This window comes from Carcharhinus amblyrhynchos, chromosome 28 (genome assembly GCF_965287045.1).
Source record: "Carcharhinus amblyrhynchos chromosome 28, sCarAmb.v2.hapA, whole genome shotgun sequence".
NCBI classification, from domain to species: domain Eukaryota; kingdom Metazoa; phylum Chordata; class Chondrichthyes; order Carcharhiniformes; family Carcharhinidae; genus Carcharhinus; species Carcharhinus amblyrhynchos.
This window is the reverse complement of record NC_137351.1, coordinates 11,480,488-11,497,162: the sequence shown is the minus strand read 5'-3', so window position 1 is coordinate 11,497,162 and position 16,675 is coordinate 11,480,488. Positions and strand designations below refer to the sequence as shown.

Here is a 16,675-nt window from a genome sequence, read left to right as displayed (position 1 = left end):
ACCTGTTGGATTTTAACCTGATGTTGTGAGACTTCTTACTGCGTTTACCCCAGTCCAACACCGGCATCTCCACATCATGAGTCATGGTGCCAGAGGAATGAGCAGAGAATAAGAGAGCAATAGTTTTACCTTGATAGCTCTGCTGAGTCATTGAATATTGTATGGTATTGCAGATATGTCCTGATCATTAAGCTAGTGATATTGGCTTCCTCTGTGATCTCTTCTGATTGGTGGCAGAAGTGTTGCCTGGAGAATTTCCTACTGTTTGTAGCCAAGTGCTCCTCCTTTTTAAGGCTCTCCTTCGGTGGCAGATGATTTCTGCTATTTCCCTCCCAACTCCAATCAGATCGACACAAATGGATACGATCTGGTGGCCATTACAGAGACGTGGCTGCGGGGTGACGGGGACTGGGAGCTGAATGTACAGGGCTATTAAGTGTTTAGGAAGGATAGGCAGGAGGGAAAAGCGGGGGGCGTAGCTCTGCTGATTAAGGATAGCATCACGGTGGTAGCAAGGGATGATATTGGAGCCAAGGAGCAGAGGGTGGAATCGTTGTGGGTGGAGATTAGGAACAGCAAAGGGAGGAAGACGCTGGTGGGTGTCGTCTATAGGCCCCCGAATAATGATCTGGAGGTGGGGCGGGCTGTTAACGTGCAAATAAGTGCGGCGTGCAGGAATGGGACGGCCGTAGTTATGGGGGATTTCAATCTGCATATTGATTGGTCGACCCATGTTGGACGCGGGGGGCTCGAAGAAGAGTTCTTGGAATGCTGCCGGGATAGTTTCCTCGAACAGTGTGTGTTGGAGCCGACGAGGGAGCGAGCTATCTTGGATCTGGTGCTATGTAATGAGGCAGGTAGAATTAGGGACCTTGTGGTGAAGGATCCTCTTGGGGAGAGTGATCATTGTATGGTGGAGTTTCTGGTGCAGATGGAGGAGGAGAAAGTGGGTTCCCGGACACGCGTCCTTTGTTTGAATAGAGGGGAGTACGGTAGGATGAGAGAAGAATTGGCGAATGTGGACTGGGGGAGCGCGTTGGAGGGAGGGTCTGTTGAGGAGCAGTGGAGGATCTTTAAGGAGATCTTTCTTGGTGCTCAGCAGAAATTTATTCCGATGGTCAAAAAGGATATTAGGAGGAGAGGTAATAAGCCGTGGATAACGAAGGAGGTGAAGGAAAGTGTTAAACTAAAAGCGGAGGAATTTAGAGTAGCTAAGAGTAGTGGGCGAGAAGAGGATTGGGAGAGGTTTAAATATCAACAAAGATTGACAAAGAAGTTGATAAAGAAGGGTAGGAGAAACTATGAAGCTGGGCTAGCGCTTAATATAAAAAAGGATAGCAAGAGTTTTTATAAATATATAAAAAGGAAGAGGCTGGCTAGGGTGAATGTTGGTCCTTTAGAGGATGAGAAAGGGGACCTAGTGGTAGGAGATGGGGATATGGCTAAGGTATTGAATAACTTTTTTGTTTCTGTCTTCACGGAGGAGGACGTGAATAATTTGCCGGGTGTTAGCGATGGAAAGGTGGTAGGACTGGAGGGTCTCAATGACATTACTGTTACTAGAGAGGCGGTGCTCGACAGACTGGAGGGGCTGATTGTGGACAAGTCCCCAGGACCGGATGGAATGCATCCCGGGGTTCTGAAAGAAATGGCGGAGGTGATAGTGGATGCCTTGGTGGTTATTTTCCAAACGTCGCTGGATTCCAGGGAAGTGCCGGATGATTGGAAAACGGCTAATGTTACGCCGTTGTTTAAGAAAGGTGCCAGGCAAAAGGCGGGGAATTATAGGCCGGTTAGTTTAACGTCTGTTGTAGGTAAAACGTTAGAATCTGTCATTAAGGAGGAAATTGCGAGGCATCTTGAAGGGAATTGCTTGATAGAGCAGACGCAGCACGGTTTCATTAAAGGGAAGTCGTGTCTGACAAATTTACTGGAGTTCTATGAGGAGGTGTCTAGGGCGGTGGATAGAGGAGAGCCGGTGGATGTGGCCTTTCTAGATTTTCAGAAGGCGTTTGACAAAGTGCCTCGCAAGAGGTTATTGCAGAAGGTCGAGGGACATGGAGTTGGGGGTAGGGTGTTAGCGTGGATAGAGGATTGGTTGTCAAATAGGAGGCAGAGAGTGGGGGTCAACAGGTGCTATTCGGATTGGCGGATGGTGACTAGTGGACTGCCCCAGGGGTCGGTGCTGGGGCCTCAGCTTTTTACCATTTATGTAGATGATCTGGAGGAGGGAACCGAGTGTAGAGTGTCGAAATTTGCTGATGACACCAAGATTGGGGGAACGGCAAATTGTGCGGAGGGTGTGGAGAGTCTACAGAAGGATCTAGATAGGCTGGGCGAATGGGCTAGGAAATGGCAAATGGAATTTAATGTTGGCAAGTGTGAGGTGGTCCACTTTGGCAGGAAGAATGGTAGGAAGGACTATTACTTACGGGGCGAAAAACTGCAGCAGGCGACGGTGCAGAGGGACCTCGGGGTCCTTGTGCATGAGTTGCAAAAACCCAGCTTGCAGGTGCAGCAGGTGGTCAGGAAGGCGAATGGGATGCTGGCCTTCATAGCGAAGGGGATTGAATATAAAAGTAGGGAGGTCTTGCTGCAGCTGTATAGGGCATTAGTGAGGCCGCAGCTGGAGTACTGTGTGCAGTTTTGGGCGCCGCACCTGCGCAAAGATATTTTGGCCTTGGAGGGAGTGCAGAGGAGGTTTACTAGGCTGATACCGGAGTTGAGGGGGTTGAGCTATGAGGAGAGGCTGAATAAACTGGGCTTATACTCGTTAGAGTTTAGAAGAATGAGGGGAGATCTCATTGAGACGTATAAGATGATGAATGGGATGGATAGGATAGAGGTGGAAAGACTCTTCCCGCTCAAAAAAGGACTAGGGGGCACAGCCTCAAGATAAAAGGGGGGCGGTTTAGAACGGAGTTGAGGAGGAACTTCTTCACTCAAAGGGTGGTGAATCTCTGGAATTCTCTGCCCGTTGAAGTGGTGGAGGCTGCCTCGCTAAATATTTTTAAGACGCAGGTTGATGGGTTTTTGATAGGAGAGAGGATTAAGGGTTATGGGGAGAAGGCGGGAAAGTGGAACTGAGCAGCGACAGATCAGCCATGATCTTATTGAATGGCGGGGCAGGCTCGAAGGGCTGGATGGCCTACTCCTGCTCCTATTTCTTATGTTCTTATGTTCTTTATTATGTGTGTAGCCAGTGAATTGCATGGCTTGCACAGGCTACAAGCTTGAATCATTTTAATGAGATCCCAACACATATTGGCATGATCGAATTTCTAGGCCTGCCAGTCTGGATTGAATTTGAAGCTATGGCATAAAGATGAATACCAGGACGCACACGACACAGGCCCCATTCCCTAAAGTTATAACATACTGGTTAGCATCAAGTAACGATTTTGCATTACTCACAGTTGCTGCTGATAATATTTTCCTTCTCTTGCAGGTATTTTGAGTTTGATTGAACGAGGCTTAATTCCTCCAGCATCTGACTTGACTGTTGACCCACCTTTTGTTCAACACAGAGCAGCAAAGATTCATGATATCCAAGAGAAATATAAGAAACCAGCCCCAGAAATATTTGGTAAAGATAATGCTAAAGATTATGTTTTCTTGCTCATATGAGTTGCGATCAAGTAAAGATATTGCACAGTGTAGCATTAAGCTAAGCGCTCCAGAAGTTCTGAAATTCATTTGGATCTATGCTGAGATGACTAGCCTTAGCCTAAGGAGAAGGGAAATCAATGTCTCAGGATTCCCACTCCTACTTGGTATCTGGTGACTCTTGTTGAACTGTGAGGGTGTGAGAATGTGTTTGATGAGTACACAATACTTACTTAGCAGGAGTGAAACCATGATCAAACAGGGGACGTGGCTAGCCCATTGCACTTGGGGTGTTCTGATGCCTGCAATCATGGTTTTCCCTGGGTAAAGTAAGCAATCAGGGTGGCCAATGAGGTTAAACTGAGGCTATGCCTATGCCACTTTTTTCAAAGCCATTGGTGGCCTTTTAGCTGAAATGAAGCATTAGATCAAGCCCGGGAGGAGGGGCAATTCCTCATCCTGTCAGCTTGGATCTTGTTTTGAACAACCCCAGGATGGCATGACTATCCTTGTCTCGTCAGCTTGGATCTGGATGACACAGTGGCACAGTGGTTAGCACTGCTGCCTCACAGCACCAGGGACCGGGTTCAATTCCGGCCTTGGGTCGCCGTTTGTGTGGAGTTTGCACATTCTTCCCATGTCTGCGTGGGTTTCTTCCGGGTGCTCTGGTTTCCTCCCACAGTCCAAAGATGTGCCAGTTAAGTGGATTGGCCATGATAAATTGACCCTAGTGTCAAGGGATTAGCCGGGTAAATCTGCAGGGTTACAGGAATAGGGCCTGGGTGGGATTGTGGTTGGTGCAGACTCAATGGGCTGAATAGCCTTCTTCTGTACTGAAGGGATTCCATGGTTCGTCCCTTGTGTGGGGACTCTGGACTTAATTGGCTTTTTTGATTAGCAATAAGGTACCAAAAGATACAAAAAATTGTGTTTGAGTATATAATTAGGCTGAGTTATTATGCCCTTCTTGGTTGAATTACCTGTTAACACTCACTGCTTGGGCTCACGTTTCAAGAGTAGCCACTCAAGCAAAGTAGTGGAGGGAAGCCAGTACCTTTAGAGCCCATCATTATTCAACAGCTTTGGGAAAAGGGGTTAGAAATAAAAATACTCAAAAAGAGGGAAGCAAATATATAGGGATATAAAGTATAGTTTGGAGGCAAAGTAAGAATAACAAGAATATAGAAGAAAAAGCAATTTTTAACCATGCAATTCACATGATGCAGAATCCTGCTGCAGTGCACAAATTGAGGATACATTGTGCAGAATTGTGGGATATGATTCATGTCCTATAAGTGACCTGGCTCATGAGAACGAAAGTCATGGATGAATTATGGTCAGTGTCACAAGTAGGATATAAATCATTATCCCATAGGTTTTCGTAACTATTCTGTTTAGACTATACATTAAAAATTAATTGGGTAAAGAGGTTAAAAAAAGACCGGTTTAATGGTGCACTATATTCCTTTGAGCATTGGTTTCAGAGTGGCTGGAGGCAGTGTGAGCCCTCATTAGTGTATCGTGCGGTATGGATTGTGAGTGTTTACACTTTTAACATTCCCCTCAAACAAATTCTCAAAGGGAAAAAAGGGTTCCGGTAATTATGATCTGAAGTCATGTAATTTTCATGAAGTATCAAAATATTTGTTACTTTATCCCACTTAGAAAGGAAGAATTTACATAGCTCCTATTACATCCTCAGAAAATCCCAAAGCTCTTCATATCCAACAAATTTTTTTTTTGAAGTGTAATCACTTGTCTTTTAAGGAAGTATCATAGACAATTTGTACAGAACCAGGTCCCACAAACAGTAAATGAAATAAAAAAATCAGTTAATCTGTTTCTTGAAGGTGTTGGATGAGGATAAACAGTTGACCACATCACTACGAAAATCCTTGCTCCTCTTTGAATAGTATCTCGGGATCTTTTGCATTAACCTAATGTGTATTGGATAGACCGTGTTTAAATACCTAACCCAAAAGACAGCCTCCTCAACAATGAAGAATTCCAGTCATGACTGCATTGAAGTGTCATGGTGGCACAGTGGTTAGCATTGCTGCCTCATAGCACCAGAGACCTGGGTTTAGTTCCTTTCTTGGGTGACACGGGGAGTTTGCACATTCTCCCCATGTCTGCAAGAGAATCCTCCAGCTGCGGGGGTTTCCTCCCAAAGTCCAAAGACAGGCAGATTAGATTGATAGGCCAAGCACAATTGCCCCAGAGTGTCAGGGGGTAAATGTTGGGTTATGGGGATAGAATGTGGATGGGATTGTTGTTGGTGCAGGCTGGATGGGCTGAATGGCCCCCTTCTGCACAGTAGGGATTCTATGAAGTGTCAGCCTAAAATATGTACCCAGGTCCTAAAGTAAAACTTGAATTCATAATCTTTTTAGAAACAAACAGTCTACTAACTGAGCTAGGCTGGTATTTTATGATGATTTTTTTGCTTAGTAAATGGAGAGAATTCAACTGCTGAGGATTAGAATATTTTGTCATTTAGGAATGCTTGCTCACCTTTGCAGTCCACCTGATATTGGCACACTGTTACCTGTCCAGTTGATGCTTATTTTCCATAGGAAATATGATATGCATCTTACAAACATAGTCACTGTCCTGTTACAGTTGTGCACTGCAGACTCCTGATGTGGTTTGGAAGGGTGCAGTAGCAATGTTCCCTCCTGTGGATGTCTTCGCTTCCATGGGAAGAGCCAACCCTGATCCAGATGTGGTGTGCAGGACATTGTGCAGCAGATGTCACAACTGTGTTGTAATTTCTTTTGTGAAATGGAACCTTGAAGGTAGGTTTCCTATGATATGTCCAAAATATAAGTGTCAAAAGGGCAAGAAAACTGGAGTGATCTGTCCTAGTCTATCCGGCGCAGATTGGACCGCAATCACCCCACACATAGTCATTTTTTGGGAGAGTGGTGAGTTTCCTGCTGATTCTGGGTGAGATGGGGCCCGCAAAGTGGTTGCGTGCCATTTAGGAAGGGCGCTCTGATCTTAGGAGACCCCCTAACTCCCCCATCGACATCAGGACCCCTCCTCCCCCAGCGACGGCATGTTCCCCCACATTCTCCCTGACACAGATCACTGGGATGATTGCAAACCATTTGGCTCCAGGCACAAAACCCATTTTTAGGACCACACGTAATTTTCCTGGATTGGTGTGATCTGCATCAGGCACAGCGAGACTGTAAAATCATGGCCAGAGTAATCCCAGGTGTGGTCCAAACATCACATGGGTGATTGCACCTGCCCTTGTTGGATCTTTATAAACTCTTCTTACTCATGTATTATAGGGCATTCAACACCTCAAAAGAATACCCATTCTCACCTCTTTTTAGTAGGTTTTCTCTGGGTGCTCCGGTTTCCCCTCTCAGTCCGAAAGGTGTGCTGGTTAGGTGCATTGGCCCTGTTAAATTCTCCCTCAGTGTACCCAAACGGGCACTGGAGTGTGGCGACTAGGGGATTTTCACAGTAACTGCATTTCAGTGTTAATTTAAGGCTACTTGTGACACTAAACTTAAAACTTAAACTTAAAAAACTTAAAGTTTAATTAACAGTGTGAAAGCCAGCAGCAATCAAAAATAATGAAACAAATTATTACTGGGGGAGAAAACCCAAAGGTGGAGCACAGCCCAGCAAAGCCAACTTATGTTTGGAGCCGAACGCAGCAATGGGAACCTTAAAACAGAAAAAGTAACCCTTGAGTATCTTAGCCTATGCCCTTCAGCAACGATAGCTGCATTTCTAGAGTATCTTTGATACAGCAAGATGTCTGAAGGCACATCTGAAGGACGTTAGTAACTAAAATTTGACACATGACGAAAGAAGATATCAGGATAGAAGAATTATGCTGTAAGGAAACAGGAGGAGAGAGAGACAAAAAAGAGAGAGAATTAGGTTGAGAATTCTAGAGTTTTATAGCCAAGGCGGCTGAAAGCATGGCTTCCAATGATGGAGCACTTAAAATGATGGATTTGCAAAAAAGCAGAGTTGGAGGAATACAGAGATTTTTTAAGACTTAAAATTTGAGAAGCTTATTTCAGATGGTGAGCTCTCATGTTTGTGTATGTCCCACTTTAATGTATAATGCTCATGCTATTGTAAACTTTGGAGAACATCCTTGAGAATGGTGTTTAAATGAGAGTGTGGTCCTATTAGTTAAGCCTCAGATCATGCCTTTTAAAATCAGATACTTAGCAAACTGGCGTGATGTCTCACAGTCTATTTTACAACCTCATACGGCTGAATGCAAGACTAAATCAATGATGCATGGCTTCAGAAAATTTACCATGGTATATTTTTATCTTATAACCTTTGCTTAGCAGCACTGCATCTAATATGAGTTTTGTTTCCAGGTACTTACCCCAAAAATGCTTATTGTGTAATCGTTAGTGAGTCATATACAGAGGAACCAAAACATCTGGACAAGAAACTAAGTTTCAGGCAGCCATTAAAGATGGGTACTGTTACTCCTGCACCTTCATTCATGTCATCAGCTAAGGATACCAGTGCAGTTCAACACGTGCTTGGGAAAGAAATTGTGCCATTTGAGTTTCATCATCAGCCACAGGTATGGAGAACAATGCATGTGTATACAATGTGTGTTTTATATGTATAGTAAAACAGTGCACATGTTATTTTTGGCAGGAACTTCTTCAAAGTTAAAGAACATTTAATGACAGAATTACAGGCTTCCCAATGATCTAATGGTAAAGCAGAGGTTAGTAGCACCCTGAAAATTGTGGGGAATGACTGAAAGTCCTGTTCCTAGCTTTGCTGTGTTTGACTCGAGCTTTCCTTGGTCTAGCACTGGACAGCTGGATTGCTTGTGGCAGTGAGGCAGTAAACCCATTTAAAATGCAATTTGAGGTCCTTAGCATATGTTCTAGAAGTGAACTGGGCATGAATGTACTGTGCATATCATTCCCACTGCTTTCCCTACCGTTAATTGGTGGCCCAGTCAAGGAGCAAGTAAGTTTGCGTTTATTGCTGCAAAGTGCATTCCTGTTCCTCCTGGCTCCATAAAACTAGCGTGGGCCATTGTCACTCCATGTCCTGCGCTCCCGCAATGCACCCTCCACGAACCTAATGTTCAAAGGCCAGCCAAAATCTCTTCAGGATGAAAACCTGCCCCCAAATTCGAGCTAAGCAATACAAGCCAAAACCTGTCAGATTCAAATCACTATTTCTGCAGAGTTAATTGATTTCAACTAAGATTTCATAGTTGGCTGTTTTTTTGGCCTTGGGCCAGAGAGGGAGTATCATCCAAGCTTCTTGTTGCTGGTTTTAATCAAGTGGAATGCAGCCTCCCAATACAAAAACGCAGAATCGCCAAGCAGAAACTGATAGCCAGGTTCTGCACACATGAGGATGGCCTCAACTGGGATCTTGGGTTCATGTCACACTACTTGTAACCCCATCATACTGCCTATGTTTGCAAAATCCTACGAACTGTCCTGGATTGAGACAATTCACGCCTCTTTAATTTGTGCTTAACCTCTCTGCACACACTGTTTGTACCTGTAAAAACTTGCATTCCAACTAGTCTTCACGTTCCAGTCTGTAATTATCATGCAATTGTGTCTTTGCCTACAAATCTCCACTCACCTGAAGGAGCAGTGCTCCGAAAGTTTGCAATTCCAAATAAACCTATTGGACTTTAACTTGGTTTTGTGAGAATTCTTAATGTGACCACCGCAATCCAATGCTAGCATCTCCACCTCATGATGTCCCAAAAACGTTTAGGTTCACGTACAGGAATGAATATTTGGGCAGGATATTCGATATCTATTGGTATCTTACTCAGTACACCATCTTCAGAAGAATCTTTCCCTCAAACCATGCACAAATTGGTAATAGAGAGGAAGTTATGTCTTGGATTTGAACTATTCCACAGATATAGCCCTAGGAGTCTTTGAACACTGTCACTGATTGAAACTTAAGCAAATGTGTTTGATTTATATTATGCACCAATTACTTTCCACTTGGTGCATAAGCGTGCAAAAAGAACCAAACATATGTGACTCTAACATAAAAATTGATTTATTTCCATCCCTTTCCACTTCACTGTTGATATTTCACTTTGAGGAACACTAAATTCCTTTGCTACTCCCTCACAAACAGTCGTGTAGTATGATTAACCATCCAGCCTTTTGAGGTAGTCAGTTGACTTTAAATGAAACATTTTGTCTGGGAGTCAATAAATTGACGATCGTTGGGAAGATTAGGAAACAGGAATAGAAGGTAGCATTTTACAATCATTCCATTTAAATGACACCCCATTGACAATGTCTTGACACAAGCAGTAATACAACTGAAGAGTTTTGACAGCAATACAACCACAAGAGCAAAGTGCAGTTAAGAGATTCTACAGACTGTGTTACAATCTGCAACACATATTCTGCTTCCTTTGCATTGGGTCATCATCTATTACAGACATCATCTTCTGTCAGCCAGCTAGCTCTCTTCCACCACTGACTATTACATTTACCCTTTCCAGTTTCTACACATTTTCTACATTTACACTTTCTAATGCTGGCATGTTTTGCCAACACCTTGGGAGGAGGGTCAGGCAACATGATGTAGGTAAGATCAGGCATGTATTGTGACATGGTGCCACATCTGCATGGTAGAAACTGCAGTAAGTCTCACAACACCAGGTTAAAGTCCAACAGGTTTATTTGGTAGCACAAGCTTTCAGAATCTCGCTCCTTCAGGTGAATAGAAACCAAGACAGAGGTATTCTTTGTCATGCTTTGCCTGGAAAACTATTCCTCTGCCAGTGATGGGAACTTATACAGTATTATTTAGATCTGACATGAATCATATGACAATGATGCCAGTATTTTTGTAGAAGAACAACATTTGCTTGGGTGGAAGATGGATTGGCAGAATGCACCTTAGGGCATTTACTAAGTTGTCTCTTACTCATAGAGGCTTTTTTCATTGAAAATATATTATCACATTAACTAGTGAATTGCTGACTAATGGATTTAATGTTTTTTTTTCCTAGTGCTTTACATAGTATACAGTGATGTTTAAAAATTAATTACTAATTGATGTGGTTGATGTTCCAGTTTCCTGCTTCCTAGCATAAAGTAATTCAAGAACTAAGTAGAAATCAGTTAAATGTTATTTAAACAATGAAATGTAATTATGCAAAGATTTTCTTTTTTTTACAACCTGCTCTATTGTAGGATCCAGCCCACAGGCTCTAAAGCTGAAAACAACAGTACACTTTAGGCAAAATGAGCAAGAAATGAGCACTTGATTTAAAACCCTGGGTCAGGCTCATTATCTGTATTTTAATTTACTGTATGCTTTGTGCTGTGGAGAAAGTTTACTGCAAATCAATAAGTGGGAAGGGTTTAACAAGGTTTACAAGAAATGTATCAGTGGTGGGATGATGGGGTGAGTGATTGGAAGCACATTAGGAAGCTATGATTTCTCAATGTTGCATGTTTATAAAGTACTTTCAAGGTACTTAACTCAAACTTTACAATCTCAATTGATGGTGATTCCAGGAATATCAAAATCCAAAGGTAGAAAGCAGTTATCTGGTCATCAACGTAATAGATCATAAAACATCATAGAATCACAGTGCAGGAAGAGGCCATTCAGCCTATCGAGTCTGCACCAGCTCTCTGACAGAGCATCTTACTTTTATGAGGCCCTATAACCCCATATATTTATCCCGCTAATCATTTATCCTGCTAATCTCCCGAACGTACACATCATGGGACACTAATTAGCTGGCCAATCATCTAACATACACATCTTTGGATTGTGATAGGAAATCAGAGCACTCGGAGGAAACCCACACAGACACAGAGTGTGCAAACTTCATACACACAGTCACCCAAAGTCAGAAACAAACCTGGGTTCTTAGTGCTGTGAGGCAGCAGTGCTAACCATGGCTTCTGTCTGATCATTGTGTGTTTAAATCTTTGTTGTGCTATAGTGGATGCTCCTGAAAATCCGTTTGCATTAATCCCATTCTCAGCTACATTAATGAAAGCAGTGTCATTGGAGGCTTATTCTACCTCTGTAATAAGGATGGATTATTAGAAGTAGAATCCTCACTCAGTCGCTGCAACATGCTTCCTGATGGCTACTTTCAGAGTAGTATCAGTATTAGGTTATGGCAACATCATACAGCCACCAATGAACTGGGGTACATAATAACCAAAAAAGGACTGTTACTGGTCACAGAGAAAGAAAACTGAAATATGTTCTAAATTAGTTAGCACTGCTGCCTCACAGCGCCAGGGCTTCAGTCACTGTCTGTGTGGAGTCTGCACGTTTTCCTTGTGCCTGCGTGGGTTTCCTCTGGGTGCTCCAATTTCCTCCCACACTCCAAAGATGTGTAGGTTAGGTTGATTGGCCATGATAAAGTGCCCCTTAATGGTAGGGGAATTAGCAGGGTAAATATGTGGGGTTACAGGGATAGGAGCAGGGTGGGATTGTTGTCGATGCAGGTCCTATGGGCAGAATGACCTCCTTCTATCGTGTAGGGAGTTTAAGAATTCTAAAAAAATAGTGAATACCAAAAACTAAGTTCTTCATATGAGACATTGAATCAAACTGGCCATTGTGGTAGTTTAGTTGAATATTAACAATTTCATAGCAATATATGAAGAAGAACAGAAAATTCTTTAAGTTCCACCAAAAAGAAGTAGATCAATTGATTGTTCATCTCATTTTGTTTGAGCAAAATGGCTGCTATGTTCACAAACAGAGCTGTAACATCAACTCCTCACATATGAAGCACATTGCAACTTTTCTATGAGTAAGTTCGATGCAAAATGCTTAGTTCTTCAAAACAGTGGATCCTTAATTTCACCTGTGTCTTCACATTTGAGAGTTGAGTGTGGATGAGAGTTGGTTTTCTATGGGGAGGGTGGGGGGAAAGGGAAGCAAAACCAGAAGGGTTAGCATCCAGATTACACTTTGAAAATTCCGAGCAGTTGGAAAGTGGAATTGTCCACACTCCCTGGTGACTCGGCTGGCTTATTCAATGTATAGTTGAGCTCCACTAGCCAAGAGGGTTGCAGATTCAAACTAGAAACTTGCAGGTTCAAAATAGAAACTTGTTAGTTGTTTTCTGCAGAACTGATGGAAGATTCAGCTTCCCTAGGCTAGAGAAATGGAAACCATCCTACTTTCCTGAACCTCATCAATATCTGACAACTGCCTACTGGAAATGAACATGTTTAAATACTGGGTGAGCCAGGGTTAGGCTGGGCTATGGTGAACAGTTGAGTAACCTTCTGTTAAGCACTGTCTAGGCTAAAACCTGCCTAACATCTACTTGCACAAGATATTTGGAGGCAACTGATGCCTTGAGTAATTATCATCTGGAAGGAGTAATTTTGGAAGAGCAGTGGGGAATATTTAGAGAGCAAGACAGTAGAATCAACAGAATAATCAGTGTTTGTGAGATGGTGATGGTGGTTGCAGAATATTGGAGTCCAAAATAGGCAGAGGATATCCACATGGATGGACTGTTAAATTTTTGGGTCGCTGCTAAAATTTTAATTGGAGGGGGAGGGGGTGCGGTGATGGTGGTTGTGGTGTGGTAGAGTACAAAATAGGTAGAGAACATCCCAATTGGTGGCCTGTGAAATTTTTGGGTTGTTGCTATAATTTTATTTGGGAAAATTGGATTTTGCATAACTGGTTTGTATTTTATAAAGGCATGAAAACAATGTCAGCTTTTTTTTTACAAAAGTCAAATCCTCAGAATTTATGTTGGGAACCTTATTCAAAGTGGCAAATGATGGATTTGTTTTTCTTTACTATAGTATATTTTTTTCCTGATGTGTTTACAAATGTAAGTTTTCTGACAATTTTATGGTGCTAATCAAGGGGAAGGAGTGCAGTGTTGAGGAATGGCACAGTTGTCTGTTTTGATAGAAATCACTTAATGAAAAAGGTCTGTTTTTCCTCCTTAATTGATGAGTCACTAATGAAACAGTGGCAATGTGTGACATTGAAACATGCAAGTTTTGAGACTGCAATTTGTTAGCAAGCCACTAATTGCAGAAAAAATCAGGGGTATCTTCTGTTTCTCAGTAAATGGTAAATTTAATCCTAACTAACCCCCTGCTGTCAACATGAAGCACTCTGGCAATTATATCATGGATTGGCTGGAGACATGCTCACTCCAGTCCATCCCACTGAAGGTCACTCTTACTGTGTCAGCGTGAACCTTTCATACTAGTTATCAAGACAGAACTCTCCATTTTGTATTAATTCATGCCTAATTGTGGGCAGTGTACTGCTTTTGAACTGTTTTAAAGCTACAAAAATCCATAAGAGAAAGAGTAGAAGTATACCACTCAGTGCCTTGAATCCAGCATCTTCCCCAGTTTTTGTCTCAGCTTTCAGCAGAGGCTTCTCATCCAGTCAGGGCTGGATTTGAATCTAGAGCTTTGAAGGACAATATCATGACCTACTCCAGTACTTGGACCCTTTTAATCTTATCATTGCTGTTTCATTTAGGCACAGTGGTTAGCACTGCTGCCTCACGGCACTAGGGACCCGAGTTCAATTCCAGCCTCAGGTCACTGTCTCTGTGGAGTTTACAAATGCTCCCAGTATCTGCGTAGGTTTCCTCCCACAGTGCAAAGATGTGCAGATTAGGTTAATTGGTTGTGCTAAATTAATCCTTAGTGTCAGGGTAAATGCAAGAGGTTACGGGAATAGGGCCTGGGAGGTGATGTTGTTGGTGCTGACACAATTCAGCTGAATGGCCTCTTTCTACACTGTAGGGATTCTATGATTTCCCTATCTCCATATTTGAGTAGGATGGGGCACTCCAACCTGCAGGTATAATCTTTCCACCAGTGCTGCTGCTTGGCCAAGCTGATGGGATAGGGTAGTGGGGGAGGAAATCTGCTTAACTAATGCTGTGATAGCAAATATTTACTACAAAATCTGCTTGACTAATGCTGTGATAGCAAATATTTATTACAAAACCCCCATTGTTGACTATATTTATGAGGACTTTTCTGATTTTGATAGAAATTAGCAGGCACTGGACAGTCAACAAATTTTGTTCTTGTATGATACACCAAAAATTTAGGTAAGGTTGACACAGAATATAAATAACAGAAGGAACATAACATAGTTATCAAGAAAGGGGAGATGAAACAAGTAAAGAAATAAACAGCAGGCCGTGCAATGATGCAATGTTTTGTCCGCCGTACCACCAAAACAGCCTTATGGCGCCGGGAACCTGCGTTTGATTCCCAGTTTAGGTCACTGTCTTTGGCAAATTTACACATTTTCCTCATGTCCATGTGGGTTTCCTCCGTGTGCTCCAGTTTCCTCTCACAGTCTGAAAGATGTGCTGTTTAGGTGCATTGACCCGAACAGGCACCGGAGTGCGGCAACTAGGGGAATTTCATATTAACTTCATTGCAGTGTTAACGTAAGCCTTACTTGTTACTAATAAGTAAACCTTACGTTAAAAATCCTGACGGATGATCAGGAAGGCAGAGAATTGGAGTGATTCTAGAGGTTTTTCACTGAACATTCTTTATGTGGTATATTGAAGTTTAATCAACTGCAGACTGAATACACCTCATTTTTAGTTGGTGTGCTTTCCTGCGATTACAAATTATCTGTGCCTAGGTTGAAATATTTGATTCATCAATGGAAAGCTTTTTTAATTAAATAAATCATTTGCTAAAAGTTTATGATACATCATAATACTGTTGTTTACTGTGACAATGTATCCATAAGTGAGTTAAAACCTGGAACTTAATGCAACATTTTATTTTTGCAGCAATTTCAAGTGTTGCCAATTCATCGGTACCAGGAATATTCACAAGCTTATTACGTTACTATTTTCAACGGTAAAATAGATTACATGGCACCAGACCTCCTGGCTTTCAAACAACATTACCAATTGTACTGGGGACACATCCTTTCCTTTTTGGAATATCTTGAGAAGAAATTAAGAGAGTACAATGTGCCAGTTGCCATTATAAAAGGCCAGAAGTTGGCGGAGTATTCGGTTGTCTTTGAGCTCAATTCACGGCCCAAATGGGAGGACCTGCTTCCTGTGTTGAAAAATAAAGAATTTGTGGAAGAGCTTGTCAAGCGTCCAGGCCAGCAGTACAAGGGGCCAGATGGCATTGAAATAGCAGCCACAAAAATCCAAGCTATCTGGAGGCAGCACCAGAGCAGGACCGCGTACCTCATAGTTTGTCGCCAGAAGTGGGCAGCAGGTGTTATTTCCATCTCCTGGCTCATGCGTGCTCAAAGGGTGCGGGTGAAGAAGACCCTAAAGCAGTCACGTCGGAGACACCTGGAAAATTTTCGCAGCAGGGCCAAGGTGTGTGGAGCTGCCAGCTGTTCTGCCAGCCCTCACTCTCCAAATATCTCCGCCTGAGCGCTTCTGTAAAGCTGTTCCCACATTGCCTTTCCCTGCACTTGTCTGAGAATCATATTTCATCCATCATCAGAGATGCAGCCGTTGAGGCTGCAAAGTCTGTCACTGTTTCTTTTTCTGCCTGAAAGAATGGCTGTGCCTTTCGCCACTTTTGGTCTGAACGTTTACATTGTCAAGAAAGTCAATTTTAAAGATTCCTACCTGCACTTGGTATAAGGCATTCTGAATTTGTTTGAGAAGCTCCCTCACAAACTACAGCAAGCTCAGCACTTTATCGTACTGTATTTACTTTTTGCAGACAAGTGTGTTAATTAATGCTTACTTCACTTATGTTTAGTTTCTTTTTAATTCATATTCCATTAATTAAGCAAAGCACACTCCACAATCTCTCTGCTTGGAATACTGCTAGTGCATCATGTAGCGCTAATTAAATTAATTGGGGAAGATGTTTTAAGTATGTAATTAAATCAATTAATATAATTTATGCCTGGCTTGGTCTGACTGACTAAAGTGGAGCAGCTGAAGTTTAACTTGATGAATCTATTACAGCTTCTGTCACTGATCAATGCTCTTCTTGATTCCTAGCATCTGGCAGCCAACTGGAATCGCATCAAGGCCTCCAGGAGAACTATTATCCACATCCCATCATTAGGTATTGCA

General features: G+C 42.5%; 1 protein-coding gene across 2 annotated transcripts in view; it reads left to right on the top strand.

Moving 5' to 3' along the window:
- The window catches only part of iqch (IQ motif containing H), a 157,377-nt gene that overhangs the window by 47,628 nt on the left and 93,074 nt on the right, over positions 1-16,675 (top strand). For both annotated transcript variants that reach the window (XM_080214117.1, XM_080214118.1), the window contains 4 exons: positions 3,449-3,586; positions 7,971-8,185; positions 15,407-15,958; positions 16,601-16,667. In XM_080214117.1, coding sequence (XP_080070243.1) covers positions 3,449-3,586; positions 7,971-8,185; positions 15,407-15,958; positions 16,601-16,667 — 972 coding nt within the window. The remainder of the gene's footprint in view (positions 1-3,448; positions 3,587-7,970; positions 8,186-15,406; positions 15,959-16,600; positions 16,668-16,675) is intronic.